This window comes from Emydura macquarii, unplaced genomic scaffold (assembly GCF_026122565.2).
Source record: "Emydura macquarii macquarii isolate MOO-44397 ecotype Brisbane River unplaced genomic scaffold, CSIRO-AGI_Emac_v2 contig_3511, whole genome shotgun sequence".
Lineage (NCBI taxonomy): Eukaryota > Metazoa > Chordata > Testudines > Chelidae > Emydura > Emydura macquarii.
In genome coordinates, this window is record NW_027133648.1 from 133,801 (window position 1) to 159,270 (window position 25,470).

At 57.6% G+C, this 25,470-nt stretch overlaps 1 protein-coding gene across 1 annotated transcript in view; it reads right to left on the bottom strand.

Annotated features, from left to right (window-relative positions):
• Positions 1–1,146: 1,146 nt before the first annotated feature.
• The window catches only part of LOC137145107 (zinc finger protein 585A-like), a 39,415-nt gene continuing 15,091 nt past the window's right edge, over positions 1,147–25,470 (bottom strand). The window contains exons 5-12 of the mRNA XM_067535725.1: positions 16,025–16,145; positions 14,348–14,426; positions 11,254–11,358; positions 10,815–10,928; positions 9,707–9,829; positions 9,153–9,257; positions 8,643–8,750; positions 1,147–6,774 (exon numbers count right to left, since the gene is read on the bottom strand). Of these exons, the coding sequence (XP_067391826.1) occupies positions 5,375–6,774; positions 8,643–8,750; positions 9,153–9,257; positions 9,707–9,829; positions 10,815–10,928; positions 11,254–11,358; positions 14,348–14,426; positions 16,025–16,145 (2,155 nt within the window). The 3' untranslated portion in view covers positions 1,147–5,374. The remainder of the gene's footprint in view (positions 6,775–8,642; positions 8,751–9,152; positions 9,258–9,706; positions 9,830–10,814; positions 10,929–11,253; positions 11,359–14,347; positions 14,427–16,024; positions 16,146–25,470) is intronic.

Here is a 25,470-nt window from a genome sequence, read left to right on the forward strand (position 1 = left end):
CCTAGCTTGAAATGAATGAGGACGAGTTCCTGAGATGCTGGATGCCCTGGACTTCCTCCCTTTGCTGCTACTTGGAAAAGACAAGACATGCAGAAAGTTGGGACAGTCGGGATGACGGTGTAAAAAGGGCTGACAAGGGACCCCATGAACTATTGAACTGCTTTCCCTATAGCCTAAAGCAAGCCCAAGTAACGTGCACCCGAGCCACAGAGCGAATGAGCCACGGCAGCACTGGCCACCGCGTACTTCTGAAAACTCATGAACTGGAGAGGTCTCGAGAGCGGCTGGGAGAAGGATCCATCAGACCCTGAGCAGTGTGGCCAGGAGGAGCACTCTGGAAAACTGGTTCCCTTGTTTAGGTGCCAAGTGCTTTTGGAAATCTGCTCCCCGTTATGGGTGGTGAGCACCTGCCAAACCCAGCCCTGAGGCAGGGCAAACATAGCGGGCACTTCCTTACCAGCCGGGGCAGACAGAGGCAGACCCAGCAGCAGCTAGCTGCAAGAAGGCCAGTGTAGGACTGCAGGTGCTGGGCTCAGCGGAGTTTAAATAGCCGCTCTAGAAAGGCACGCTGGGGAAAAACGTCTCTGTAAAAGGACTACCTAGTGTGAGGGGAAGTGAGCAGGAGCCGGGCCGGGGCACAAGGGACTTGCTTCAGTGGGGACATAACGCAGATGAAGTACTGATCTTCCAAGGAGGAAAGAGGGAGCTGACAATTCCTGCTGTGTACATTTAGCCTCTGGACCTAGTAAGACAACAGAAGCAGCTTAGGGGGGAAATGCAGTGACGGTCATGGAAAAGTGAGCAATGAGCAGCATGGTGGGCCACTGGACAAACGGAGCCGGCTCATTCCATTTACACCTCTTTATTAGTTTCTAGATTAGAAAAAAGAATGAAAATATAAATACAGATGGACCTTGACCTGCTGCAAGCTAAGGGCGTCTCAGGAAAAATTCCTACATACCCAGGCCCAGTGAAGAGCAGTCGCGAGGCCATAGTAATAATAATACTTATTCTTCCAGCCAAGCGCTTTTTATCCTCTTCAAAGCATGGATCAAACAGCAGGTGATTAGTTATCCCTCACAACACCCCTGTGAGGTAGGGGCGGTCAGTATTATTATCCCCATTTTACAGATGGAGAAACTGAGACCGAGATGTTAAGTGGCTGTCCCATGGCCAGTGTCAGACCCAGAATTAGAACTCAGGAGCCTGCATTCCAGGACTTCCCAAAGGCTCCAGGCCAGCGGTTCCCAAACTATTGAGCTGTGCGCCTTTTTTTTTTTTTTTTTAAGAGCTCTGGCTATCAGCCCCAGGTAGCTGGAGCTCGTGCAGCAGGGCCGCGCACACTCAGGAGGCGAGGATAAAGGGATAGCCGGAGCCCCCCTACCCAATCCCTCACCAGGAGGCAGCCCAGCATCAGGGCCCCCCCACAATCCCTCACCTGGAGGTGGCGGGGCTCCGGCCGTCAGCCCTGGGGTGGCAGCGGCTGTGCAGGAGTAAGGGTGGCAATGGGGCTCTAGGTCTGCTGTGAAAAGGGATATTGACGATCATCACTTTCCACATGGCCACTCTTACGTGTGTGCTGCTGCTGGCACAGCACTGCCTTTAGAGCTGGGCGTCCGGCCAGCGCTGCTGCTCCCTGCTCTACCTTCGCAGCTGGGTGGTGCTATTTGTACTTGTAGTGTGCGTGGGGCGGAAACAACTGCAGACGCAAAGAGGAGCGGCCGATCAGACAAGTTTGAGAACCACTGGTCTAGGCTACACAGCCTCTCAGAACAATGATCCTGTGACCACGAGAATAGTGAGAGGGGAGGATTTCTGCATCAGAATTATAAACACCACCAGTGGGCCCTGTCCTGACCCCGCCGCAGCCCAGGGGAATTGTCCCATTTGACATCAGGGAGTGCAGGATTGGAGCCCAATAACCAATGGCATAAGAGTAATTTTACATACAAATAAATTTGCAAGATGTACGCCACACACGATTCGTTTGCTATCTATTGCTCGAAAGGTCATGCAGAATTGGTCAGCGCAGAATCCGTCCCCAACAGCCCAAAAGGAAGCTACACATAAATGAGTCAATATGCAACAAAACAACAACAATTAAGAACTAGACAAACCCTTCATACATCCGGCAGGTCCAGACGAGCGGCTCCTGCCCGGCTTAGCCTCGTCCCCCCTTCGAACGCTCAATCTGAGATGAGACTCTAGCAGCCAAAACCCCTTTAACAGCAGTGGCAGCTTCGCCCCTTGCTGACTCACCCTCTGGCTAGCTGGGTTAGTAACAGAGCTTCGACGGCTAAGTGCCAAGAGACAGCCCTCAATGGGACAATTTTTAGTCTTCAGTTTTATGGCGGGGGAAGGCGGAAGGGGGGGAAACAGGAAAAAGTTACTCTTCCCAGAAACTGTTCCCTCTTAGCACATGCAGCCTGGAAGACCCCATGGCTCCAAGGAACTGAGCAAGGAATAACTTTGAAGGCATTTGTGGAGTATCCTGAGCTGGGGCCAGAGGAGATTCCTTTCACCAGGGAGATGGGAACATGCTGCTTCCTAGCAAATTATCTCGGAGACTTTTGGACCCTCGTTCTCAGCACCAGCTAGACAAGAAGGGTCCTGAAAACATGAGTTAGTAGGAGTGAAATTCACCCGTGCAAAGGAGCCAGACAAGGCCAAGCCACCACTGAAGCCCTAAAGAAATTCCCCTTTTTCTTCCTCCTGCACTAACGCACCGATCATGCCACCCTGACCACAGCCGGGCCCTTCCGCTGCCATTTTCCCCCAGTCGCTCACTTTGCCAGAACCAACACCCTTTACGTGTTGTCTGTAAATCAAAAGTTTGCGTGAAATGGCTGGATCATGAAAGTTCATGTAGCGTCTGCACCGTGTGCTCCTTCGACGACAGGGTGATTTTTTGGTGGGTGGGGGAAGAGTAGACCCAACATGCTTGTTGTGGTTCTCAGCCAGTTATTCATCCACAACCCTCTGGCTGACCGACCCTCCGGACAGCCTGTTTTCTCAAGCCCTCCTATCCAGAGCACATGAGACCTGGTGGAGAAAAAGCAGCAATGGCTGGAGCAGGGGAAGCCAGGTTGTCTGAGCTCCCCCTGCCAGCAGATGTCTGGGGCAGGGAGGCAGCAGAAGGCAGGGACTGGATTGCTTTTTCTGATCAAATTAGTGGGTGAAGGAAAAGCGTTAAATACGACACACTCGGGTGTGAGTAAAGCACATGACAGAGCATCTCACCGAAACGTGCTGCCCCAGCTGACTCGGCGTGAGCAGAGATGACCCCACGGGCTGAACCCTGGCTGAAGAAATGTTGGCCAAGGGTTATAATAAACGGCCAAAGTACAGAGCTGGGCGCAGCGGCTCCCTAACTGTGCTACTGGGAGCTCCAGAGTTAAGCCATTTCCTCACGAATCCTCTACAGAGGCAGGCAGAGCATGTGATTAGGGGAGAGCCACGAACTGCAGAATCAGTGGGAAGGAAAGAATCTAGGAAGCAGGAAACACTGACAGGGGCCTGGGGAAAGACAGTGAACAGCAGCAAACGAGACAGGAGTTTCCAGTCCAACGGGGCAGCCGAAAAGGCCAACAAAGAGAGGCTTTGTGTAGCAGAGCAAGGGGATGACGACCCCGATCTCTCTGCCTTTGGATAACCCCACAGGAGACTGCATGCTGCCCTGGGCTCCTTGGCATAGCTGGAAAAACACTGACCTGTGTCTTCAGGGAGGAGCCGCAAAGTGATCCGGGGGCATGAGGGACAATGGATGAGGAGTGAGCAAAAGCAACAAGTACATTCAACTTCGCTGAGCAATGACCTGACGGGGCATGATATCAACCCGGGGGGGGAACACGAGGGAGCAGGGGAGTTTTACAGTAGTTCAAGGTGGGAATAAATGGACAAAATCAACAATTTAAGCTGAATGTCAGAAGTAAAATTCCTAACAGAGATGTTTCGGGCTGCGGAATCATATCCCAAGAGGGGTGACAGCCCCCGAGTTTGGGACGCGTGCAATGAGACGGCCGGAGCACTCTACAGAACCGCAGGGCACTGGCCGGGAGAAGTACTAGATTTTATGAGAAGACTTATTAGTTCTTGTCCAAATCTAACGTCTATGATCCTAGGAGAGCCACACGGAGAACGACAAACTGTAACTTTAAAACGACCCTTCCCCTAACTACAAACTAGCAACGCAACTGCAGTCCCCCCTCGTATACACGCGGAGGAATAGTTAGTGTCATCTAAGAGACTGTGCACAGACCTCAGGAGGCAGCGAGGAAGGACCCATCACTTGAGATGTGGCACAAACCCACCGGCTGGACGCACGCCTAGAAAACCTAGAGCAGGGACCGATCCTGCACTGGCTAGGGATGGGCAGAATGACCAACAGGTCTTTTCCATCTCAAACTCTTCTCTAAGGATTCTTTTTAAGGTCTCCAGATGGCCTCAATGAGACGATAACCTCTCAGTTGTGACGCCCGTGCACACTTCTGGCGGGTAAACATAGCAAAGAAGAGAACAGAGCGTAAACAGCACGACAGTTGTTATGCGCCAAAGCATTTCACCTGGAGTCAAGTCCAAACTTGATGGAGATTTTCTTCCACTTCCCAGTCTCTCAGCGGCCCAGGCTGGAACAGGGGCCGTTCTTCAGGGTCTGTCCAGGTGAAATGCAGGTGACAGTTCAACTTTTCCCTCGCTCCAGCAGTTCTGCTGAGTAGCTGCTGGCATAAGCCATAACTACAGCGCAGCAGCAAAGTATCCGCTTCCCCAAGGACCCACCCTAACCACCACACACAGCACAGCGACCCCCGCCCTGAGAAAGCCCTGGCCTTCCCCCAACAATTACAGTGCGCACGACGCCCCCGTGTCTGCACACAGGAAACAAGGCCGGAGAGTCCTGCTAGCACCGACCTCTCCTCTCAGTAGTAAGACAAAGATCACACCTCAGTTAGCTCAGGCCGTGGCGTTGCCAACGCCCTTCAAGTGCTGCTCCACGGATCGGAGATCCCTTCCCAGAAATCGCCAGTCCCTCGTGCCAGCCGTTATCGCTAGCCCCTCTGGGGGCGTCTAACGCACATTTCCAGCCCAGCCTGTGGAATTATTACGACATCTTTGGCATCCTTCGGGGCAAGACTCGATCCTTTGTTTGCATCTGAGTGGGAGCTGGTGGCGTAGGGCACGTGAGGCTGTGGTTTCCTTAGGGGTGCGTGGTTGGGACGTCAGCGCAGGCGTTCAGACTGTAAGCGCCATGGGGCAGGGATCCTGTTATTTCATCGGTGCACTGTACAGCCCCACGGCACGTCTAAATCATAAATTACAGCGTTGCTCTTCCTCTGCCCCTGCCCAGGGGACGCCTGACGGGGCTGGAACTCGCTCCTTATTTGTATTTTGTTAAGGCTTCGAGAGGCATTTGGATTTGACCACAGGACAGCAGGAGCGGGTGCATCGGGAGGAAGGGGTTGAAGGACTCCCCGTCTCCATAGCAGGACAAGAGTCTCTCCTCGGTGTGGACGCCCTGGTGCACCGTCAGCTCCTTCTTGTGGCTGAAGATCTTCCCGCACTCGGTGCAGGGGTAGACCCGCTCCACGGTGTGGGTCAGGTGGTGCGTCCGCAGGTTGCCCTTGTACTTGAAGCTCTTCCCGCACTCCACGCAGGTGAAGGGCCGCTCCCCGGTGTGGATCCTCTTGTGCTTCATCAGCGTGGTCTTCAGGTTGAAGGTCTTGCCGCACTCGGGGCAGACGAAGGGCCGCTCCCCGGTGTGGATGCGCTGGTGGGTGATGAGGGTGCCCTTGCGGTTGAAGCTCTTCCCACACTCGGTGCAGGTGAAGGGCTTCTCCCCGGTGTGGATGCGCTGGTGCTTGATCAGCTCCCCGTTGTGGCTGAAGCACTTGCCGCAGTCGGCGCAGGCGAAGGGCCGCTCCCCGGTGTGGATGCGCTGGTGCCGGGTCAGATCCCCGTTGCGGCTGAAGCTCTTGCCGCACTCGGAGCAGCCGAAGGGCCGGTCCCCGATGTGGATCTTCTGGTGCAGGATGAAGGTTTTCTTGGCGCAGAAGCCCTTGCCGCACTCGGCGCAGACGAAGGGGCGCTCCCCGCGGTGGATCTTCTGGTGGGTGATGAAGTTGGCTTTGCGGTTGAAGCACTTGCCACACTCGGTGCAGGAGAAGGGCTTCTCGCCCGTGTGGATGCGCTGGTGCAGGATGAAGGTCTGCTTGGAGCAGAAGCTCTTCCCGCACACGGTGCATTCGAAGGGCTTCTCGCCCGTGTGGATGCGCTGGTGCCGCATCAGGTCGCCCTTCTGGCTGAAGCTCTTGCCGCACTCGGTGCAGGTGAAGGGCTTCTCGCCCGTGTGCACCCGCAGGTGAGTGATGAGATTCCCCCGATGCTGGAAGCTCTTCCCGCACTCGGTGCAGGTGAACGGCCGCTCGGCGGCGTGAGCTCGCGGGCGTTTCACCGGCTCGGTGCTCGCAGCCACGGCCCCCCCACGGGCAGAGGCCGAAAGGGATTTCTGGCCGGGGTTGCCTGTCGGGGTCGTTGGCACCTTTCCCTTGGGCTCAGGTGTCGTCTGCGGCCCCTCCAGAGCCACCACGCGTCTCTGGAGCTCCGAGAGGTTTCCCTGGGTGTGTTGCACTTTCCAGTGATTAATGCTGGCTTCTGTCCTGAGCGAACCCGGGGAAGCGGCCTCCAAGCCTCTCATCAGCAAAGCCTTGTTTGGTTTCACGTCCTCGGGCTCTTCCCCATGATACCTCTCCTTGCTGGCACCTCTGCACCCACCACCTGCTGGGGAAAGAGAGAGGCCAGCTGTTATTCCTGGTGCCGGTGCCTGGGACGTGCAGCTAGGTGCCACGCAGCGGAGACGCTCCGTGGCGCACTGACAGCAAGGAGCCGGTGGCTGCTTCGTCTGTACAGAGATGCAGGCGCTAGCGCCCTGCGCCCCGAGCTGGCGGACTGAGCGATCACGCCCTGCAGAAAGCATCTCCACACAGCCACTGCTCACCGCCAGACGTGCCCAGCGGCTCAGCACGACCCAGCGTTCCCACGAGGAGCAACCTCCAGAGACACAAGGGGTAGCGAGCGGCAGTGACTTTCAAAGGCAGGTGTGCGCCTCGCTCCCCTTTGTACCTTGGAAAACCAACCCCTGCTGCCTTCCCAGCCTTTCTGAGACGGGCCAGGCACGTGCTGGGGTGAGTCACAGCCACCCACATCTGACATGGCGTCATCTCCCACAGCCGTCACACCATCAACATGGGACAGAGGGGACGATGGGCAATTTCCTCATCAGCCTTATTTAAATTGCTGCTCCCTGCTACACAACCCGGCGTTCCACTGAAGCAAGAGGAATCCAGAAAGACAAAAGGAGCAGAGATCCAGGGTTGCTATTTTTAATATTTCCAGGCTCATTTCTAGGCCCAAGACACACAGACAAGGTCAGAGCAACCTCAGCGAAGCACCCAGACCTTTGCTGGCTTATGTGAAACTGACCCTCTACATCTTTTGCGGCTGCTTGTCTGGAAGGTTCGTACTGGATCATTCTGGGATGAGCTGGTCATCTAAAGCTCAAAGCAGGACTAACCTCTGCTATATCATCCCAACCAGGGCTTTGTCGCACTCCAACACATCGGACCAAACCCTCCTAGGGAAAAAGCTTTTTCCTAATATCCAACCTAGACCTTCCCCCACTGCAACTTGAGACCGTTGCTCCTTGTTCTGTCATCTGCCACCACCGAGAACAGCCTAGCCCCATCCTCCCTAGAACCCCCTTTCAGGTAGTTAAAGGCCGCTATCAAATCCCCCCTCACTCTTCTCTTTTGCAGACTAAACAAGCCCAGTTCCCTCAGCCAGTCCTGTGCTCCAGCCCCCTAATCATTTTTGTTGCCCTCCGCTGGACTCTCTCCAACTTGTCCACATCCTTTTTGTATTGGGGGGCCCAAAACTGGCATCTAAATGCGGCCTCACCAATGCCGAATAGAGGGGAATAATCACTTCCCGTGACCTGCTAGCAATTTACTGACGAGCAGCTGGAGATGTGCTTGGGAGAGAGGCCAGAGGACTGGCAGAGGGGCGGTCCGCCCGTTACCAGATCTGGTCCCAGGGAATCCAGCCTAGACATGGAGCCATTGCTGGGCCATCACACCAGCGCTGATAAGGTGGTGGAGGCCTTCCCTACATCCACATCTTGGAGGATCTCTCTGGGCTGGCTCCCCCCACGCCGAGTCAGCGTCGCAGCCGAAGGAGGTGCACGCACGCCCAGAGGCCCTTGGGTAAGTTTCAGGAGGTCTCTCCTGCCAGGAGTCAGAGAACGCTCAGCAGGCACAGACCCTCCCTCCCGCTACGGAAGGCCAGTGGGGAAAGCCTGCCACCAGCCTCGACGGGGTGGGTCACGCCTCCGGAGCGGCATGCAGCCGACGGAGCGTCGGCCAATGTTTAAAAACGTCCCCTTGATGTGAGCGCCCAGCTAGCTAGGGCTTCGCCTCCGACACCCTGGGCTGGGATGGGCTCCCGCTCGCAAGGGCAGATCGAATCGCGACTGTAGGCTCCACGGCACCCAGAGGCTATGCAGCCTCCTGGAGCCAGGACAACACAGCGCGCCTGGCTCTCCGAGCGCACGCAGGCCTCCCTGAGCTTCCGGGGAGTTTCACATTGCTCACCTGGGCTGGGGTAGCCGGGAATTCCTCCTTCGCTCAGGCCCGGGGGATACCCAATGGCTGACTCGTCCTCTGGCTCCACTTTCACAATAATCTCCGGGTTTGCATCACCTGTTCACAGGAAAGAAAAGTTTCCTGGAGTCACTCGGGGCTGGGGCGGGAGAACTTGCTAAGTAGCTTTTGATTGCCACTGGGAACACTGGCTGGGGCGTGTCTGCGTCTGCGGCAGGGACTGGAAGAGAACCCGGATCTCCTGAGTCCCTGCCCATGAACATATCCACAGGGCCCCTGCCCTGTCCATCTCCCACTTACTAGAGTCTGCTACACACACGCCCCCGGCTGCAAGACACCACGGATCCTGCAGCTCCCGTACATGAAGCCGGAAGCCGGGGCTGTGTGCGCCAGGAGCTGGCACGGCGCAGGGGGCCCACTTCAAGGAATCTACACGCAGCTCCCAGCTCCTCCCCTCGCACCCGCTCCCCATGACCCCCGATGGCTCCCAGCCCCGCTCACATGCAAAGGGGTCGTCAGGCAGGTCGTCCTCGCCGTAATGCTGGGCACACTGGCCGTAGGACTCGTCCTCGGGCTCGGTTTTGATGACAATCTCTGCTTTGATACCTGCGGAAAGAAAACCACGTTGCGCGATCCCTGCACCCACGGCACGGCTGCTGGGGCCAGATTAACTGCACAGCAGCGGTCGACTCCTGCCGCTCGCCGGCGTGTCCACCAGCACGCGTCTCTAGGCTTCCTGTGACGCTCCTCCCCGCAGCATCCAAGCGCCTTGCCCGGATTAAGAAATGCATCCCTCTGGCATGCAAGGGAGGTCTTATCCCCCGGTAGCCGTCAGGGAGCTTAAACCCCAAGGGCTGAAATATCCCGCACACGGAGGGACCCAGCTGCTCAGCGGTGGGGCCTGTCCCCTGCCCTCCTGCAGGGGAAGCCGCACTCTCAGGGCTTTTGGATACACAGTGCCCAGGGCCAGCAAGAGACAGACAGGAGCCTGACTCCAGGGGTTCACACGGGTCCCCCCGAGTTTCCCTGAGCCGGGAGTGGTTAGCGTCGCTCACCGGTGCTGGGGTAGCCAGCCAGGTCTCGCTCCTCCAGGCCCTGCTGGGGGTACCCCACGTATGACTCGTCATCCGGCTCCACTTTCACCACAATCTCATGCTTCACAGCCGCCCAGCCGGTGCCTGGGAGGGAAGCGAAAGACGGGAAGAAGGAAATCACGGCCTGGGTCTCCTCCGGTGCCTGGAGACAAGCTGCCAACCTGCTTCAAATCAGCGCCGCCCTTCGGCTGTCACAGGTCAGACGGACACCCCGACATCCGGCCAGGCAGGGGCCGGGAACCTGCTCCCTGGAGTAACGTGACCCGCCGGCAGCAGGGCCTGCCCGCTCACTGCCGCTACTTCTGAGCTGTCACAGCGGTGCCGGGCCCCGATGGAGGCCCCACCGCGCCGGGTGCTGCACAGACACTCCCTGCCCTGCGCGCTGTGCAATGCAGACAAGGCAGAGATCGGGGGGGGGAGGGGGAGTAATTCAAACGCTGGCGCCACCCGACCTCCTGGACCTGAATGCTGGGGCAGCCAAGCTTCCTGTGCGGGCCGACCCTGGAAGGACTTGAGGCTGAAAATCCCCGGCTGGGGAACCTGCCCTGGGACATGGGGGCTCTTGTGTCTGGAATGTTTTGTGCCCGTCCTTTCCTAGCGCCAGGCGGACAAACAGCACATGTTTCATCACAGAGACAGACAGCACCGGGGGCTTTTGGGTTAGGAAAGCCAGACCCACGGCCCAAGGCATCCCTGTGACAGGGACTCAGACCCCCTAGGGATGACCCACCTTCCCCGGGGCTAGGATGCTCTGGTGAGGGGCAGGTGGGTGCCATCTGCACACAAGTGCAGAGACCCAGCTGCCGCCCCCGAGTCAGCTCATCTCAGCTGGCTCCCAGCCAGCCTGCGCCCTCCCTTCCTCGGCAAAGGCGACGGAGCTGCTGGTGCACACCCGGATCCGATCAGCGCCTCTCACAGCTCGGTCGGTCTTTGGGCCATTTCATGGTCAGAAAAGCCGGCAGGACACGGGGAGCCAACTGCAGGAGTTTGTACAGGTTCCCCCGAGGTCCTAGCTCTGCTCAGCCTCCCTTTGCCTGACCAACTCCGGGAGGAATTCAGCAGCTCTCACCTGTGCTGGGGGCCTGGGGAATTCCGCGCTCTCTCTCCGCCTGGGGAGCCCCGGTGCAGGGCTCCTCTTCTCGCTCCGTTTTAATAAACACCTTAGGTCTGACGTCAGCAGAACCTGCCCAAGGAAAGAGAGTCACGTTCCGGCTCCCGTGCTCAGAGATCATTTGCAATCTATTCAGCGCAGCCCAGAGAAGGGTCAGAGGGGACGCCAGCGGGCTCCCTCAGTACCTACGCGGGCAGAGGATCTGTCCTGAGGGAGCCGTCCCAGCACAACATGCAGGGGCTGGACGCATGCCGGCTGGAGACAATGCGACGCGTGGCCGCTGCGGGGCAGGGCATGAACCATTCATCAGCACAACCTGCCCGGGGAGGGGGTGGTAAATCGAGACCGGCCAGCTTCCTGCTGAGCAGGCCTGGGGGGGGGTTCAAAGCACACTCACCTGTGCTGCGAGCGTCAGGATTTGCCCCCTTCCTCATCTCCCCACGGTGCCCCACACGCGGCCCGTCCATCTGAAATGGTCTTTCAGGGTTGACGCCAGCAGATCCTGCCCAAGGGAAAGACGAGTCACGGGCTGGGCCTCCCCGGCTCACCGAGGGCATGGCAGGAATTATCCATAACCCGATTCCCCGGCAGCATCAGCCTTTCGCCCAAGACGCATTTCCTCCATTGGCCACAGGCTCAGGCCAGGCCGTGAGGTCAAGGGGGCTTGTCTGCAGCATGAGGATTCGAACTCCCCACGCACCGTGGGGGCCAGGAACCCAGCGCGGTTTGCGCTCCATTCTCCCCGCCTCCTGCCCACGCCCACAGCCTGTGCTGTGCTCCGTCGCCTCTCTCCTGACCCACTGTCCTGCTTGTCTCCTCCCCACTCTATTCCTGTCCCGCCTCCCCGTCCCCAGCGCCTCCTGAGAACGCAGCGATGGATCGCAGGGCCCCACAGAGCCTGGCCGTTGACAGGATGCCAGAAATAGCAGCGAGGACTGCAGAAGTGGGCAGGAATCTGGGGCGTGCTGTAGATCCCCCTCTTCATGGCAGGAGCCAACCTCTAACCAATGGGGGTAGCGGGAACTCTCCCTGGGGCAGGTTCTCCCATAGCTGCCTCCTGTGGGGTTCTTGCACCTTCCTTGGAAGTGGCTGGCCGCAGACAGGGACAGGAGGCTGCCTGCGGGTCTGAGCCAGTGCGATGGGCATAGAAACAGAGAATCATTGAAGATGAGGATTGGAAGGGACCTCAGGAGGTATCTCGTCCCATCCCCTGCTCAATGCAGGACCAACCCCAACTAAACCATCCCAGCCAGGGCTTTGTCAAGCCTCAGCTTAAAAACCTCTAAGGATGGAGATTCCACCACCTCCCTAGGTAACCCATTCCAGTGCTTCACCACCCTCCTAGGGAAAACGTTTATCCTAATATCCAACCTCGACCTCCCCCACTGCAACTCGAGACCAGTCCCTGTCCCTTCCCCAGACGCAGGCCAGGCAGCGAGCTCGTCCGGTCTCAGAGCTCTGGGGTGCCAGCCATGCCCGGTGGGAATTAAGAAGATGATCAAGGAGAACAAACCAGAAGCTCCCAAATGATGAACTCCTGGGCCATTCCCATCGCCTCCTTCCACCGCCTTGTGATCCACCCTCACGGTGTCACTAGCTCCTCCGGCCAGGGGAGGCTGGGATGCTGACTTTCCATCAGTCCGCGGAGACCTTGGCGCGCACAGGGCACCGTGTAAACACTCTCATTCTGCTCTGTCCTTCCCACACTTGAATCTCAAAAGGCCCCTTTGTGTTATTGCTCGTTAGTCTCTCCAGCAGCTCCCAGTTCAGCATCAGCTAATTCAGGGCGTGCCGTTTGCCCCTCCTCCCACATCACTACTGAAGATGTTACAGAAATCCAGCATTACAACCATCTCAGAGGCCCCCCCAGCGGAGAACTCGGATGGATACATTACTGTCTATCCTGATCCTTCGGTGCCGGTCCTGCCGCCCATTTCCAGTCCAGCCCGCGTGCACAAAACTATCCCAACTAATTCGGAGAGCAAGACCGGGCGCTGCTTAGCAAACGTCCTGCTCATTTTCAGTGCATTTGTTAGTTAACATTATGCCAGTATTACCGGATCGGGGTAAAAAAAGAAAGCAATCCAGACCTATGGCCCACAAACGGCTGCCACCCAGCCTATCGGATCTGCTGCAGACACTGAGCCATGCTCACCGCTGAACTCTGCCTGCTTCCAGCGACGCACGGCAGAAAAACGTGAGTGTCGGGGAAAGCAGCCAAGGGAGCAGAGCCTAGAGCCCTGAGACCTGCAGGGCTGTGCTGGGTGCTGTGAAATCCAGGCTCCCCGATTGCCCCCCGGCTGGCTCCATGGCACTCACTCTGCATTGCGAGAGCCCACTATGACAGGGATGGTGGGCACCAGGACTTCCCAGAGCCTCGAATCGTGACTAGCGACAGAAACGCCAGGAAGCCATCAGCTAACCACAGCAATGACAGCCCCCAAAGCACGGGTGCTGACCCCCACTCTCCGTGGGCCGCTGGTCCCCCCATCACAGCCTCAGAATCGCCCCGTTACATGTTTTAACGCAGGGAAGAAGCGACATGAGACTAGGTCCTTAATGTTTATTTTCCTTGGATAATTTCTGCTCCAGGAAAGTCTGTTCCTGGGATGTCCTCCTGGAACAGCGTCAGCCGTCTCTTGAGACCTTTAACCCAGCGCCCAACAAAACAAGCAGCCGTTTCCCCGACACGCTCAGAGCCGAGGGTGTACAACGGCCCAGCACCACTCACAGCCTATCCAGCTTTCCTGCTATTAAACAGACGCACCGGAATCACTGCCTATTCAAAACACAAACCAGAGAAATCTAGACTGGGGACGAGGGGCCAAGCTCTGTGCTGACCCTCGCACGCCCGGCAGGCTTGTGGGACTCAGTGAGCTGGGGTGGGCTGTACATCACAGCAGGATTTTGCCCCGTGGCTGGAGGGGAACGGAGCATCCTGGATCATGCCGTATGCTGCTTTGTTTTCTCACAGGAGGCTCTTTGCTCTCGGTGGCCCATCTCAAAGGTTTGCCCGGCCCGCTCCTCAATTCCAGGAGCACCCAACACCCCCAGTCAAGTCGGGGAAGGCCTCGGACTGGTAAATGCAAGAGGTGAGGCACACACGCTAGCTGGGGGCTTTAAAATTAGTCCTGATCTGAAGCCACCTGGAGCATTGCACAGATTCCAGCCATTCTTACCTTTATCCAGTAAAGCCACAAGCTTGTCATTCTCCTGCCTCACACCCGTAAAGCTCCTTCTCCCATTCCGCTAACGCTGCCCACCCCTCTCGGGAAAGAGAGACGGTGATGTCCTCAGACGTCCCTGCACCCAACACGCTCCCTGCTCAGCACCTGGAACAGTCACGGTCCTGTCCTGACACACAGCTATCGCAGGGCAAAGGAAGCCCCGTTGTTTGCTTATCTATGGTTAGGAAGGGTGCGATTTGGTCACAGAGGTCATGGATTCCATGACTTTAACAGACCTCCATGACTTCTGCTTCAGCGTCAAACCCAGCCGGCAGGGTCCGGCCGTCAGCCCCCCTGTGCGACAAAGCTGGACAAGTCCCAGTCCACACGACAGGTAAACGCACTGGGGCGAACGGCAGAGGAGAGTGTTTACCTTGTCGCCACCGAGGGTTTGCGCCGGCGCAGATGGCTGGAATCCCCCGTGTAAACACACCCTCCGCTTGCCAGCTGCCCAGCCATCGCACGCTCTCTCTGCGCGGCGCACTCCCCTCCCCAGGGCTGCCACTTCTCCTGATCAGGAGCGTCGTGATCTTTGGTATGTTTGTTTTAAAAGCCCCAGCTGCTGGAGTCGAGAGACGGCTGCAGAGTCTCGGCGTCACGGGGAAGTAAGTGGCTGGCCCTACAGACTGGGGGGAAAAGCTTGACACCGTGAAGGCCCCAGAAAGGTCAGAAAGCAAATGAAACGAACCCACGGCTTAAGAGACTCCTGGTTTTTAAGCCAATCCCATGATGCTTTGCTGCCTGACTCATGATTTTTGATCCCATGAGGCTGGCAGTGCGGCCGCCCCTTCGTTTATCATCCCCCCGCACAGAGTTATGTCAAATCTAGGCCCAAACGGCCTCTCTCTCACTCACACCGACTACTCGCATGCAGAACAGAGCCAGGATGGGACTCAACCTGAGCCCGGACACAAGCCAGGACCACAGGGACGCAGGTTGGGGAGGATTTTCAGAGGCAGAGCACGGGAAACGATTATTGTCACGTGCCCGTCGTGCCATGTCCTCTTCTCCCCTCTCCATGCAGCAGGTCGCAGCATCTGGGCAGCGAGCGACGCCTCACGGGGGGACCAGTGGGAGATAAGACAAGACCCCCATCCTACAACTGGATCCATCCCAGCAGATCCACTTGCAGGATCAGGACCCAGGCTGGCAAGTGGACTTACAGAGCCAGACCCCGAGCGGGTGTGGGTACCACGGAGCCCGGCTGAAATCCATGGAGCTGCGCCGATTCCCACCCGCTGAGGATTTCCGACCCACACCGGTTCTGGCCCCGTTCCCCCTCCCCAACGTTCAAAACAAGGGCTGTTCTCCTCCTCCCCAAACATGCCCCTCTGGAGGGAAGTCCAGAGCCTGCCTGGAGCCCACTCCTGGGGCAAGGCGGGCGAGCGGCCCAGGAGGAAACGGTGCAGAGCTCAGTCCTGATGAAGCCGGAGGATGGCAGGAAGCAGGAGCAGACGGAGCTGGGGCGGGGTGTGGGGGGACCCCCGTGCGCACAGCTCCGGCCCCGCCGTCGTGCTCAGGACCCTGCCTGGTTTACTTTTCGTGTCTACACCATGAAGGCGGCCCTGCCCCTCGCCCACTGCCCAGCCCAGACCAGCCCTTCCCCTCCTGGCCCGGCCCGGCGGACAGCGACCCGGGGCCCCCGCGGGCGGCTCCAGCGGGCCCCCGCGGGCGGCTCCAGCGGGCCCCCACCGGCCCCGGCCGCGAGTCCCCTGCTTGCACCGGGGCCAAAGGCGGGGCTCCCCGGCCGGGCTGGGGGGCAGCGGCCGAGTTGCAGCCCCCCGGCAGGGGCAGGGGCAGGAGCTCGGTGCCGGCCCCGGGGGCGCAGTGGGGGCTGGGCGGCCTCTGCACGGCGGCGAGGGGCCCGTCTGCCCGGGCAGCCCCGTGGGGGGGGGCACCGGGGTCCCCCCGTGCGGGGCGGCTGGGCCCGGCTGCACTCACCGGCTGCGCGCTCTCTGCGCTGCGCTGCGCCGCGCCCGGCTCCTCCGCCTCTATGGCCGCCGCCCCGGGAACGTCTCCGGCCCGCGGCTCAGCGGCCGATCCGGATTCGCTGCGGAGCGGGCTGCGAGACAAAGCCCGGGCTCGGTCCGCCGCGCGCCCGCTGCATCCTGGGAGCCGTAGTCCGGGCGTGGACACCAGCCGGGCCGGCGCGCAAGGGGGGCGCAGGACGCGCGCAACTCGCCAGGGCGCATGGGCGCCCCCCCGCCGCCCCGGGCCGGGCCGTGCGTGGCGGGCGCCGGGTAGGCCGAGGCCGCTCGGGCCCGGCTGGGCCAGGGAGGAAAACTACCGCTCCCGGCAGCCGGGCCCGGGCGGGGCTGAGCCTCCGGATCCGCTCGGGCAGCGGAGAACTTGCGCCCCAGCGCCGGGCCGGGACCCTTCCGTGGCCGGCCGGGGTCGAGAGGCAGCCTTGGAGCCCAGCCTCCCCCCGCCCTGCTGACCTCAGACTCCCCAAACCGGATTAGCTGCTGCACAGAATAACCCGGTGTGAACAGACCCGGCCTCAGGCTCTCGCAGGCCGCGGGCAGAAGCAGGAGGCTCAGGGTCTCTGTGCCCGGGGCCCCCTCGGGCAGGCCCGGCTGCTGCTCGGGCTGGCTGGGTTTTCGTGCTCCTTTCCAGTGTCACGGCTCGGCTCGGCTCCGGACCGAGCTGTCTGCGTCCCGGGCACAGAGGAATGGGTATCAGGCATCCTCATTTGGGCTGGTTTCGTGCCTGGAGGCCCCAGTCAAACCTGCACACTCAGTCAGAGTGCTAGGCGCTGTACAGACAGGAGCAAAGAGATGGGCCCGGCCCCAGAGAGCCTTGCACCCCTGGTTAATGACGAGGGGCTGAGGCAGGCAGGCAGGCAGGGCCGGAGAGAGGAAAGGAAGAGGTCACAGTCTGAGTTCCCTTTAGCTGTTGGATCCCATGACAGAAAGACCCGTCCAGCCGGAGACAGTAACGCTGACCCCATGTGCTGGGCGGCCGGCACGGAGCTGGGTCCTGCTAAGCACAAGCCTATGGCTAGGAAGAGACACAAAGGCTGCCCTGGAATGGGGCCGGGGCATAAACACCAGCTCTTCTCAGCCGGCAGTTTGGTCACTGGCACTGGAGCGGCAGTGCTCTGGGCCAAGACCTGTGATCTGGATCCAGTTCTGCCCTGGCTGGGGGACGCCAGAGGGAAAGAACTGGTTCTGCGGCTGGCTGGGATTGCAGGGCAGGCTGCCAGCTGTCCTTCAGGCAGCCATTGCAGGGCTCTGAATTCTACCTGTTAGACCAGAATCTCATCTCCCTGCTTTCAGGCTGGGGCTGGTTTTGAACGATCAGAGGTAGTTGAGACAGGGCCTTGTGCCGCCCAGGGGCGTCGTCCAGCAGCTTCACCTTTTTCCGGGCTACAAATTCAGAAAGGGAGGGTGCAATCCGTGCGCCACAGTGAGTGTGCAAACGCTGCCCTGCAGCACCACGGCTATGGAGAGGGACTGCCCGGGGGGGTAACGCAGGTCTGACTGGCGTGTGTTTGCAATGGCCCATTATCGAAGCCCATTATCCACTGGAGGCGGCTCAGGGAATACAGGGATATTAACACTCGGAGCTCGTTCCGCTCTTGTGCATATTGTGTAATTACAGCAAACCCAGTTCTGCACAGAGCTGCTCTCTGCAGCCACTTGCCTTTCTGCCCCGCCCCCTTTTTCGGTTACGCCCAGCCTGCTACTTCATCCCGCCTTAGCCTGGCAGCTCGTTAGGGCTGTCTCTTCTCCCGTGTTTGTGCAGCCGCCGGCACAGGGCCCCATCCTCGCTGACCGCTAGGTCAGATACGGCAACGTCCTGGACACACATTCTGGAATTCAGCTAAACGTTATAACACCTCTCAGGTCCATGGCATGAAACATCTGATTGCGTGTGTGTTCTTGGGGAATTGTGCTAATGTCTCTAGGAGACTGACCAGTGGACTCTGTGGGAAGGGCTAGGAACTTGAAAGAGTTTTTGGGACAACACATGTGAAGTGGATTTCCTAGGAAATACTTGGGGTCTGGAGCATGGGAATGAGTCCATCCTCTTGAAGCTGCACCTTGAGAAAATCCCATTTGTGACCCATCCGTGCCCAGGGCAGCCACCTGAGAATGCCAAGGTCAGGGCAGGCTGCAAAAGGAGAGCAGATTCTCCCCACGCTGGTAGGTGACACTGAAGCCCGGCTTCCCAACCAGCCACGAACTGCTTCTGATTATCCCACACTGGATATCATGAAGCCAGTCCACAAATGCCCACAGCCTCTTTACTGCATTTCAGCTCCAGGCTCCCAAATCAGCACTAGGTCCAGTAAAGAGACCAGTTACTTAAACTCTCTGCTCTTTGCTAAAAAGGTTCCCTCTGACCCCAAGGGGTCAGCCACAGCACCAGATCAATGTAAGTTTGGATCTTACCTAAAATACCACGCTGCCAGCCAATCCTTTAGTATCTAAACTAAAGGTTTATTGTAAAAGGAAAGAAATAAACCATGAGAGAAATGTTAAAGGGTTAAAGCAAATCAGATACATACAAATGATTGAAAGTCCATATACATCAGGTTTCTGGAAGAAATGTGGAGTTGCAGGCTTGTGTAGTTCCCTCTGGTTCACATCCAGTACCTGGATGGGTCTAAGTCCTTCGGTTCAGTTGCAAAATGAATTGATCCAGTAGGTGAGTGTGTCAGTAACTGAACAAGAACATAGACAAAATGGATTCTGTGGTTTGATCTTATAAACCCTCTGTCCCGGGCCTTGCGGCCTGGGGAAAGCCACAAGAACTAAAATGGAGTCCAGAGTCACATGGGCCAATCCTGGTGACTTCAGGTCTGCCTGGGGTTTCTTCCTGGGCCCCTTGCCTCTGTGAGTGTCTCAATGGGCCATTAAGCAGGCTATTGCCTTGCCGCCTCTCTGTCTGGGGTGTGTCCCAGTCAGCCCGAACTGACATACAGAAATATCAATACATCCATAACTTTCATTTTACATATAACACATGAACACAAGTATCAGTATCTTACTCAGCACGATATACCCCTCCTAACAGTGTCTGACATGACAGATCTGACATGAATCATTATGATTCTGTTGTACTGATGTCACACAATTACTAAATGCCCCCGCACTCAAGCCAGCCCGCGTGACACCACTGTCTCCTGATCACCTGCTCCTGGAAACTGCAGAGCAAAGACCCCCAAACGGCAGCAAGGCTGGACTAAACTCTTCATGTGGGTGCTGAGACTGAGTTGGGGCTGCTATGAACCTGGGACCATAAAAGAGAAACTCTAGGGGAGGAGGGGGCTGAAGGACGACTCCTGCCGGAGCCCTTGCTGGAGTGAGGGGGGTGATCACCAGTAAGCTTAACAGAACGTGTGGTGGCTCTTTTATTGGTCTTCTCTGTAATGCCTTTACCCTAAGAATAAATGTTTGCCTGCAGGGGGCTGTGTGGTGGCTTAGCCATGGCACTTATACAAGCCGGCCTGCTCAGGCAGACTGTCTTTTGCTGGGAATAAGCCAGTGAGAGCAGGGAACTGGAAATACCGCAGGCAGGAGGGAGAGAGACGCGGGTCTCCACCCAAGAAAAGCAACAGACGTGGGGCCGGCAGCCTGTGACTGGGAGCCCGTGCTGAGCCACTGAGGGGAAATGCAGGTGCAGCTGCCTTGAGGTGTGACAGCGGCGACTGTAATGCCTAGGATAAATAAGACTAGAATAAGTCTTGGGGCGCAGACCAGTGAACAGGGGATGCTGTCATGATCCAGAGAAGATAGAAAATGGGGGGCTGGAGAGACGGGTTGTGGGAGGATGAGAGGGCAATGGGGCAGTCACAGGGGAGAGGAGAGGGGTCGGAGGCTGGCTGGAGGAATATAAGAAGGGGACACAGGGCAGAGGCAATGCTAACTGATGGCACTGCTAGACATGGACAGACCCGGGGGTTAAGGGAGGAGTCCAGCATGCAGCAGTCTCAGGACAGGTACTAGGTATTAGATGTGTTGCCCAGGGGGATGCGAGCTGGCTGACAGCGAGGCCCGTTGCTGCAGTGCTGAGGGTGCTGTAAGTATCTGCAGGAATAGGAAAAGGAGGGTGTGACCCTTCCCTGCCTAGGGCAGCCACCTGAGAATGCCAAGGTCAGGGCAGGCTGCAAAAGGAGAGCAGATTCTCCCAGCGCTGGTGGGTGGCACTGAAGTCAGACTTCCCAACCAGCCACAAACTGTGCTTCTGATTCCTCACACTGGTTATCAAGAAGCCAGTCCACTAATACACACAGCCCCCTTTCCTGCATCTCAGTCTCCAGCTCCCAATCAGCCACTAGGTCCAGTAAAGAGACCAGTTATTTAAACTCTCTGCTCTTTACCAACAAGGTTTCTCCTGACCCCAAAGGGTCAGCCACAGTACCAGATTGATAGTAAGTGTGGATCTTACCCAAAATACCACGCTGCCAGCCAATCCTTTAGTAACTAAAACTAAGGTTTATTATAAAAGAAAGAAACAAACTGTAAGAGAAATGTGAAAGGATTAAAGCAAATCAGATACATACAAATGATTTGAAAGTTCATATAGATCAGGTTTCTAGAAGAATTGTGGAGTTTGCAGGCTTGTATAGTCCCTCTGGTTCACATCCAGTACATGGATGGGCCTCAGTCCTTTGTTTCACAGCTTCAGATCAGTTGCAGATGAACTGATCCAGAGGTAGGTTGGTAGCTGAAGCTGAATCCCGACTGGAAGACAAAATGGATTCCCCAGGCCTCTGCCTTATATACCTCCTGGCACTGGCCAGGCTGTTTGTGGAATTTCACAGGAACCAAAATGGAGTCCAGAGTCACATGGGCAAGTCCTGGTGACTCATCAAGTATATCCCTGGCTTCTTTCCCTCCTTCTCCTCCTCCATCCCTTCCCCTCCCAGCCCCCTTGCACCTGGGAATATCTTAATGGGCCATCAAGCAGGCTATTGTTCTGCAGCCATCCTGTCTGGGGCGTTACCAGCCAGCACAGTTTGAAATACAGATATCTCAACCATATCCACAACTTCCATTTCACACCTCACACGTGAACATAAACATCATCATCTGACTTAGCACATCACAGCCTGTCTAACAGTACCTGACATAGCATATCCCACATGAATTACTATGATTTTGACACACTGATGTCAAACAATATAACAAATGCCCCCCTCCCCAATCCAGCCAGCGTGACAGAGGGCCCTGTCCAAGAGGCGGTATTGGCGATCACTGGATGAATGCCCAGTGGGACCCCGCTCCCCAAGTCCCCCCTTCCCTTCTCTGCCCCTCCTCAATCTCACCTTATTTTTCTTCAGTGTCTTTTGCTAAACTCCAACCCTTCTTCTGACCTAGCCAAACACTCGCCTGATATCTGCCTCTCAGCCCCTGCGTGTCAGGGCTCAGCATGGATAGCGCGTGGAGACGATGGCTGGCTCGGGGCCCAGGTGCAGACGAGTGCTCTGCCGATCTCTGAGAGGACCCTCGGGATGTTGGCCTGCTCCATGCACCGTCCACACTGAGCTCTTCGACCCGTTTTAGCTTAATCCGGTTTTAAAGGCAACTTGCAAGGAGGAAAGGGATATGTGGTTATTTAAGTAGCTCCTGCAATGACACCTGAGGTCCTTCTCCGTCTCCATCCCTAACCCTCCCCTTCCCCTGCTCTTAGCATCTCCGTCTCTGTATCTCTGATTGGGGGAGCTCGTAGTCCCTGTTTTCATGAATGACTTTGGCAGGCCAAGCAGCAGCAGCAGCAGCCTGCTAATGAAATGTGCTGTTGGCACAAAGCTGGGAGGGTCAGAATATCCTGCAGAAAGCACTGGATGACCTTGAGGACTGGAGTTAGGCAATCCTCGGTTGTGTCAGGTGAGGCATTTCCAGGAGGGGTGGGGAAGTATGAATGCTGCTGTACGGGTGCTGGGGAGACCTCACCTGGAATCCTGGGTGCAGTTCTGGTCCCCCATGTTCAAGAAAGGGGGATCCAAACCGGAACAGGCGCAGAGAATGGAACAGGTGGCGGGGATGATGGGGGGATTGGAGAGCCTGTCTTATGGAAGGACGGGCTTGGCTTGTTTAGCCTAGCAAAATGCAGGCTGGGAGGGGGGTTGATTGCCCTGTCCGGGGGACAAACACCGGGGGAAAAAAGCTATTGGCGCTAAAAGACGATGTCGGCCCAAGATCAGACGGGCTGAATTCAGGCTGGAAATGACAAGGCGGTTTCTAACGGTCAGAGGCGTGAGACTCTGGAACAGCCGCCCACTGGGAGTAGCGGGGGCAAGAAACCCAGCTGGCAGTAAGGATCCTGGACAGGAGGAGATGCTGCGGTGGCCACCGATGGCCGGGTCTCCCTTCCAGTCCTATGTTCCTAGGAGAGGAGGCGTTGAGTGGTCAGGGACACAGACCGGCTGGCAGGGGAAGGGGAGAGACTCGGTCCCCAGCCCTGCCTCACCCCAGCAGCTGGCCAGAGTGGGACCCCCAAGGAGGCTGACCAGGGAGCCAGAGCAGGCCTCACGCCAGAGTCCCCAGCAGAGGCCAAGGAGCCAGAGAGCAGGCCAGAAACCCAGAGCCCCCAGTAGGGAAAAGGCCTGGAAGCCGGAGTCTGTGGCCGGGAGGCAGGTGGGCTGAGCACCCAGCACTCCCGTGAGCCAGGCTGTGCAATGACACCCAGGGGAGAGACGGGGAAGTGGCCTGGGCCCAGCCCAGCAGCATCAGGAGCTGCATGTCCTGCGGGGTGTGAGCAGCAGACAGCTCCTGGGACAGCAGCGGCTCCTCCCAGGGGAGCTGGGGTCTGCCTGGAAAGAGCTAATATCTGCAGCTGTGTGGAAAACCCCTCCAGCTGGGGCAGCCTCAGTACTGCCTCAGCAGACAGCATGTGTACGGGGCTGGGTGAAAGCAAAGCGGTGAGGTTTGAGCCTTGTTTTTGGCTAGGCAGTAGCAGCCATATCAGGCGAGGCAGCAGCCATGAGCTGCGTAGCAGCTGGCCACATCTTCACAGTCCTGAAACGACTTTGAAACAAAGTGATATGGGGCTGTTGAAAGGTGCTACTGTCCTAATGGTACCTGCCAGCACCAGACAAAGAGACAGAGCTGCAGGTGCTCTAAGAAAACTTGGTTTGCCAGCGCTCTGCTGACCAGGAGTCACTGATCAACCCTTGTGCTTGTCAAATCTACACTTCTGATTGTTTGCCTTTATGGTGCCCACGTCTCTGTTGTTTATCTGAATGTTTCTGTCTGGTTCTTGGTTGGTTCAGAACTAGCTGTGCAATATTTACATCAATTAAGGTGGTCAGGTATGATTGGTCAGAGAATTACTTTGTAATATGATTGGTCACGGTACAGCTAAGCAGGACTCAAGTTTAACTCTATAAACTCAGGTCCCAAAGGAAGTTCTTTGGAGCTAACTCCAGCACACAGCCCAAGACACAGAGCTGCCAGACCTCAGCACCCTGCCACCTGTATTTATAAAAGCTGGAGTCCCCAGATGATCTAACCCTGACTGGCCACTAGCAGACGTTTGTCTGCCTTCTTAGGAGTGGTGAGCACTGGATGTGCAGCGTGTGTGTCTGTGTTGGGGACTGTTAATAAACAGAGAATAAGGATATCCCCGTGCAAGGCTCCTTGACTGGTGAAAGATCCTGCAAACCCGCAGAGAATCACACCCGCAGCCCTATGGATTGGAAAGGCTGGGTGCGTCCATTAACCAGGGTACGCCCGGAGCCCTACGGCCTGGGAACGGGTGACCCTGAGCCCTAGAGTGTGAACTGGGTGCAGGTAAGTGCCTTCCACCCCCGGAGTCCTAAGGCCTGGGAAAGGGTGGGGTGCCTTAACCGGGTTATGCCTTGAGCTCTGATTCACATGCATAAAAGCATGAGCAAAACACCCATCCCAGGGTACGTGGGGCAGTTTCCTTTTGTGTCAGGTTCTTAATTCCAGCAACAAGAAGTTCCTTTGACGTGCCCGTCCCCACACGGCCCCCCACTCACAGGGGCTGTCCTTAGCCAGCACAGACCCAGAGCCGAGAGATGCAGCTGCAGGGTTCACCTCCCACCCTGGCTGGTGGAGAGGGAAAGACGGCACCTTGCTCGCGCCGCTGTCCCGCCGCTGAGTTCCAGCCACCCCGCCCCTGCCAGCTGCCCTCTGATTGCCCCGCAGGCTGCCCTGCCAGCCGATCTGCCGCACCCCATCACCCTCCACTGTCACCTTGCCTCTCCACTATGCCCTCTGCGGGCTGCTGGTCTCTTGAGTGTCCACCCAGCCCTCAGGGATTTCAGCTGCTGGCGGGTGACCCTGCGGGCTGCGGCTGGGCTTGCTGTGCCACGCTGGGTGAGTTCTGCTCCAGCCAGCACTTAACACAACAGACCCCTCGTGGACTCTGAATTAGCTCTGCCTTTGAACAGCGGGAAGGGGGAGATTTAACCAGGCCTGGTTAGACTGAGCCCCCACTTCCAGGCAGGAATAGCTGTCCCAGCCCTGTCAGCCTTCCTAGGGCGCTGGCATCCCAGCCCCTCGCTCAGCCAGCTCTGTTCGGAGGATAGGGACCCTTCGATCCGGCCAGGCTGAGCACAGTTCTGCTGCCCTTTGCCCAGCCAACAAGGGAACCGCCTGTCATTCCCCCGGTGTTTAACACTAGCGTGACCTGTAGCCCGACCCCAGCCAAAGGGACCAGCTGCGCAAAGCATCCCATCCTGCTGAGCACCGAGGCAGGGGGCTGTGCTCCTGCAGCACCAGCTCGGCAGGGGAGGGTCCGTTCAGACCCTGCTTACAACAACAAGCTGGGCCCTGAGGCCAGGGCCTGAAATGGGTGTCACCCTGGTCCTGGCTCCGTCTGCACTGCTGAGAGAGCCGCCAGCGTATACCCCCGACTCCTATGCAGCCCCCCAACTCCCCAGCTCTCAGATGCTGGGCAGGATCACTGGGGTCCCCTTGCTTTTGGTTCATCGGACCCATTCCCCACAAGGCTCCCCTGGTCCCACTGCGCTTCCTGCTGAGTCTGACTCATGATGGCTCCTGTCCCGGCTGAAATTCTCCATGTCTCGCCCCTTTAGTGTCCCACTCGGCTCCAGTCTGGCAGTGTCTGCGGGGAGCACAGAGAGTCCTGAAGTTGGTGCATGAGCTGGGGAGCCCACAAAGCGTCTGCTCCCACGTTCCAGTTTGGTTTTCAAAGCAGTGGTGCGTGACTAGGGCTGACTTTTGTTTTGGACACCGCAACCCCTGCCTCTTGGCAGGGGATAGACTAGAGCAGTGGTTCTCAACAACCGGCCTGTGGGCCTGGAGATCTCCCAGACACAGGTCAGGACAGCAGCAAGTCGGTCCCTGCTATCCAACGACTGAGAACCTCTGACATAGCTGACCCTTGTGGTCCCGTCTACCCCTGTGGTTCTATGGCTCCCTGACTCTAACTCGCAGCGGATCCCC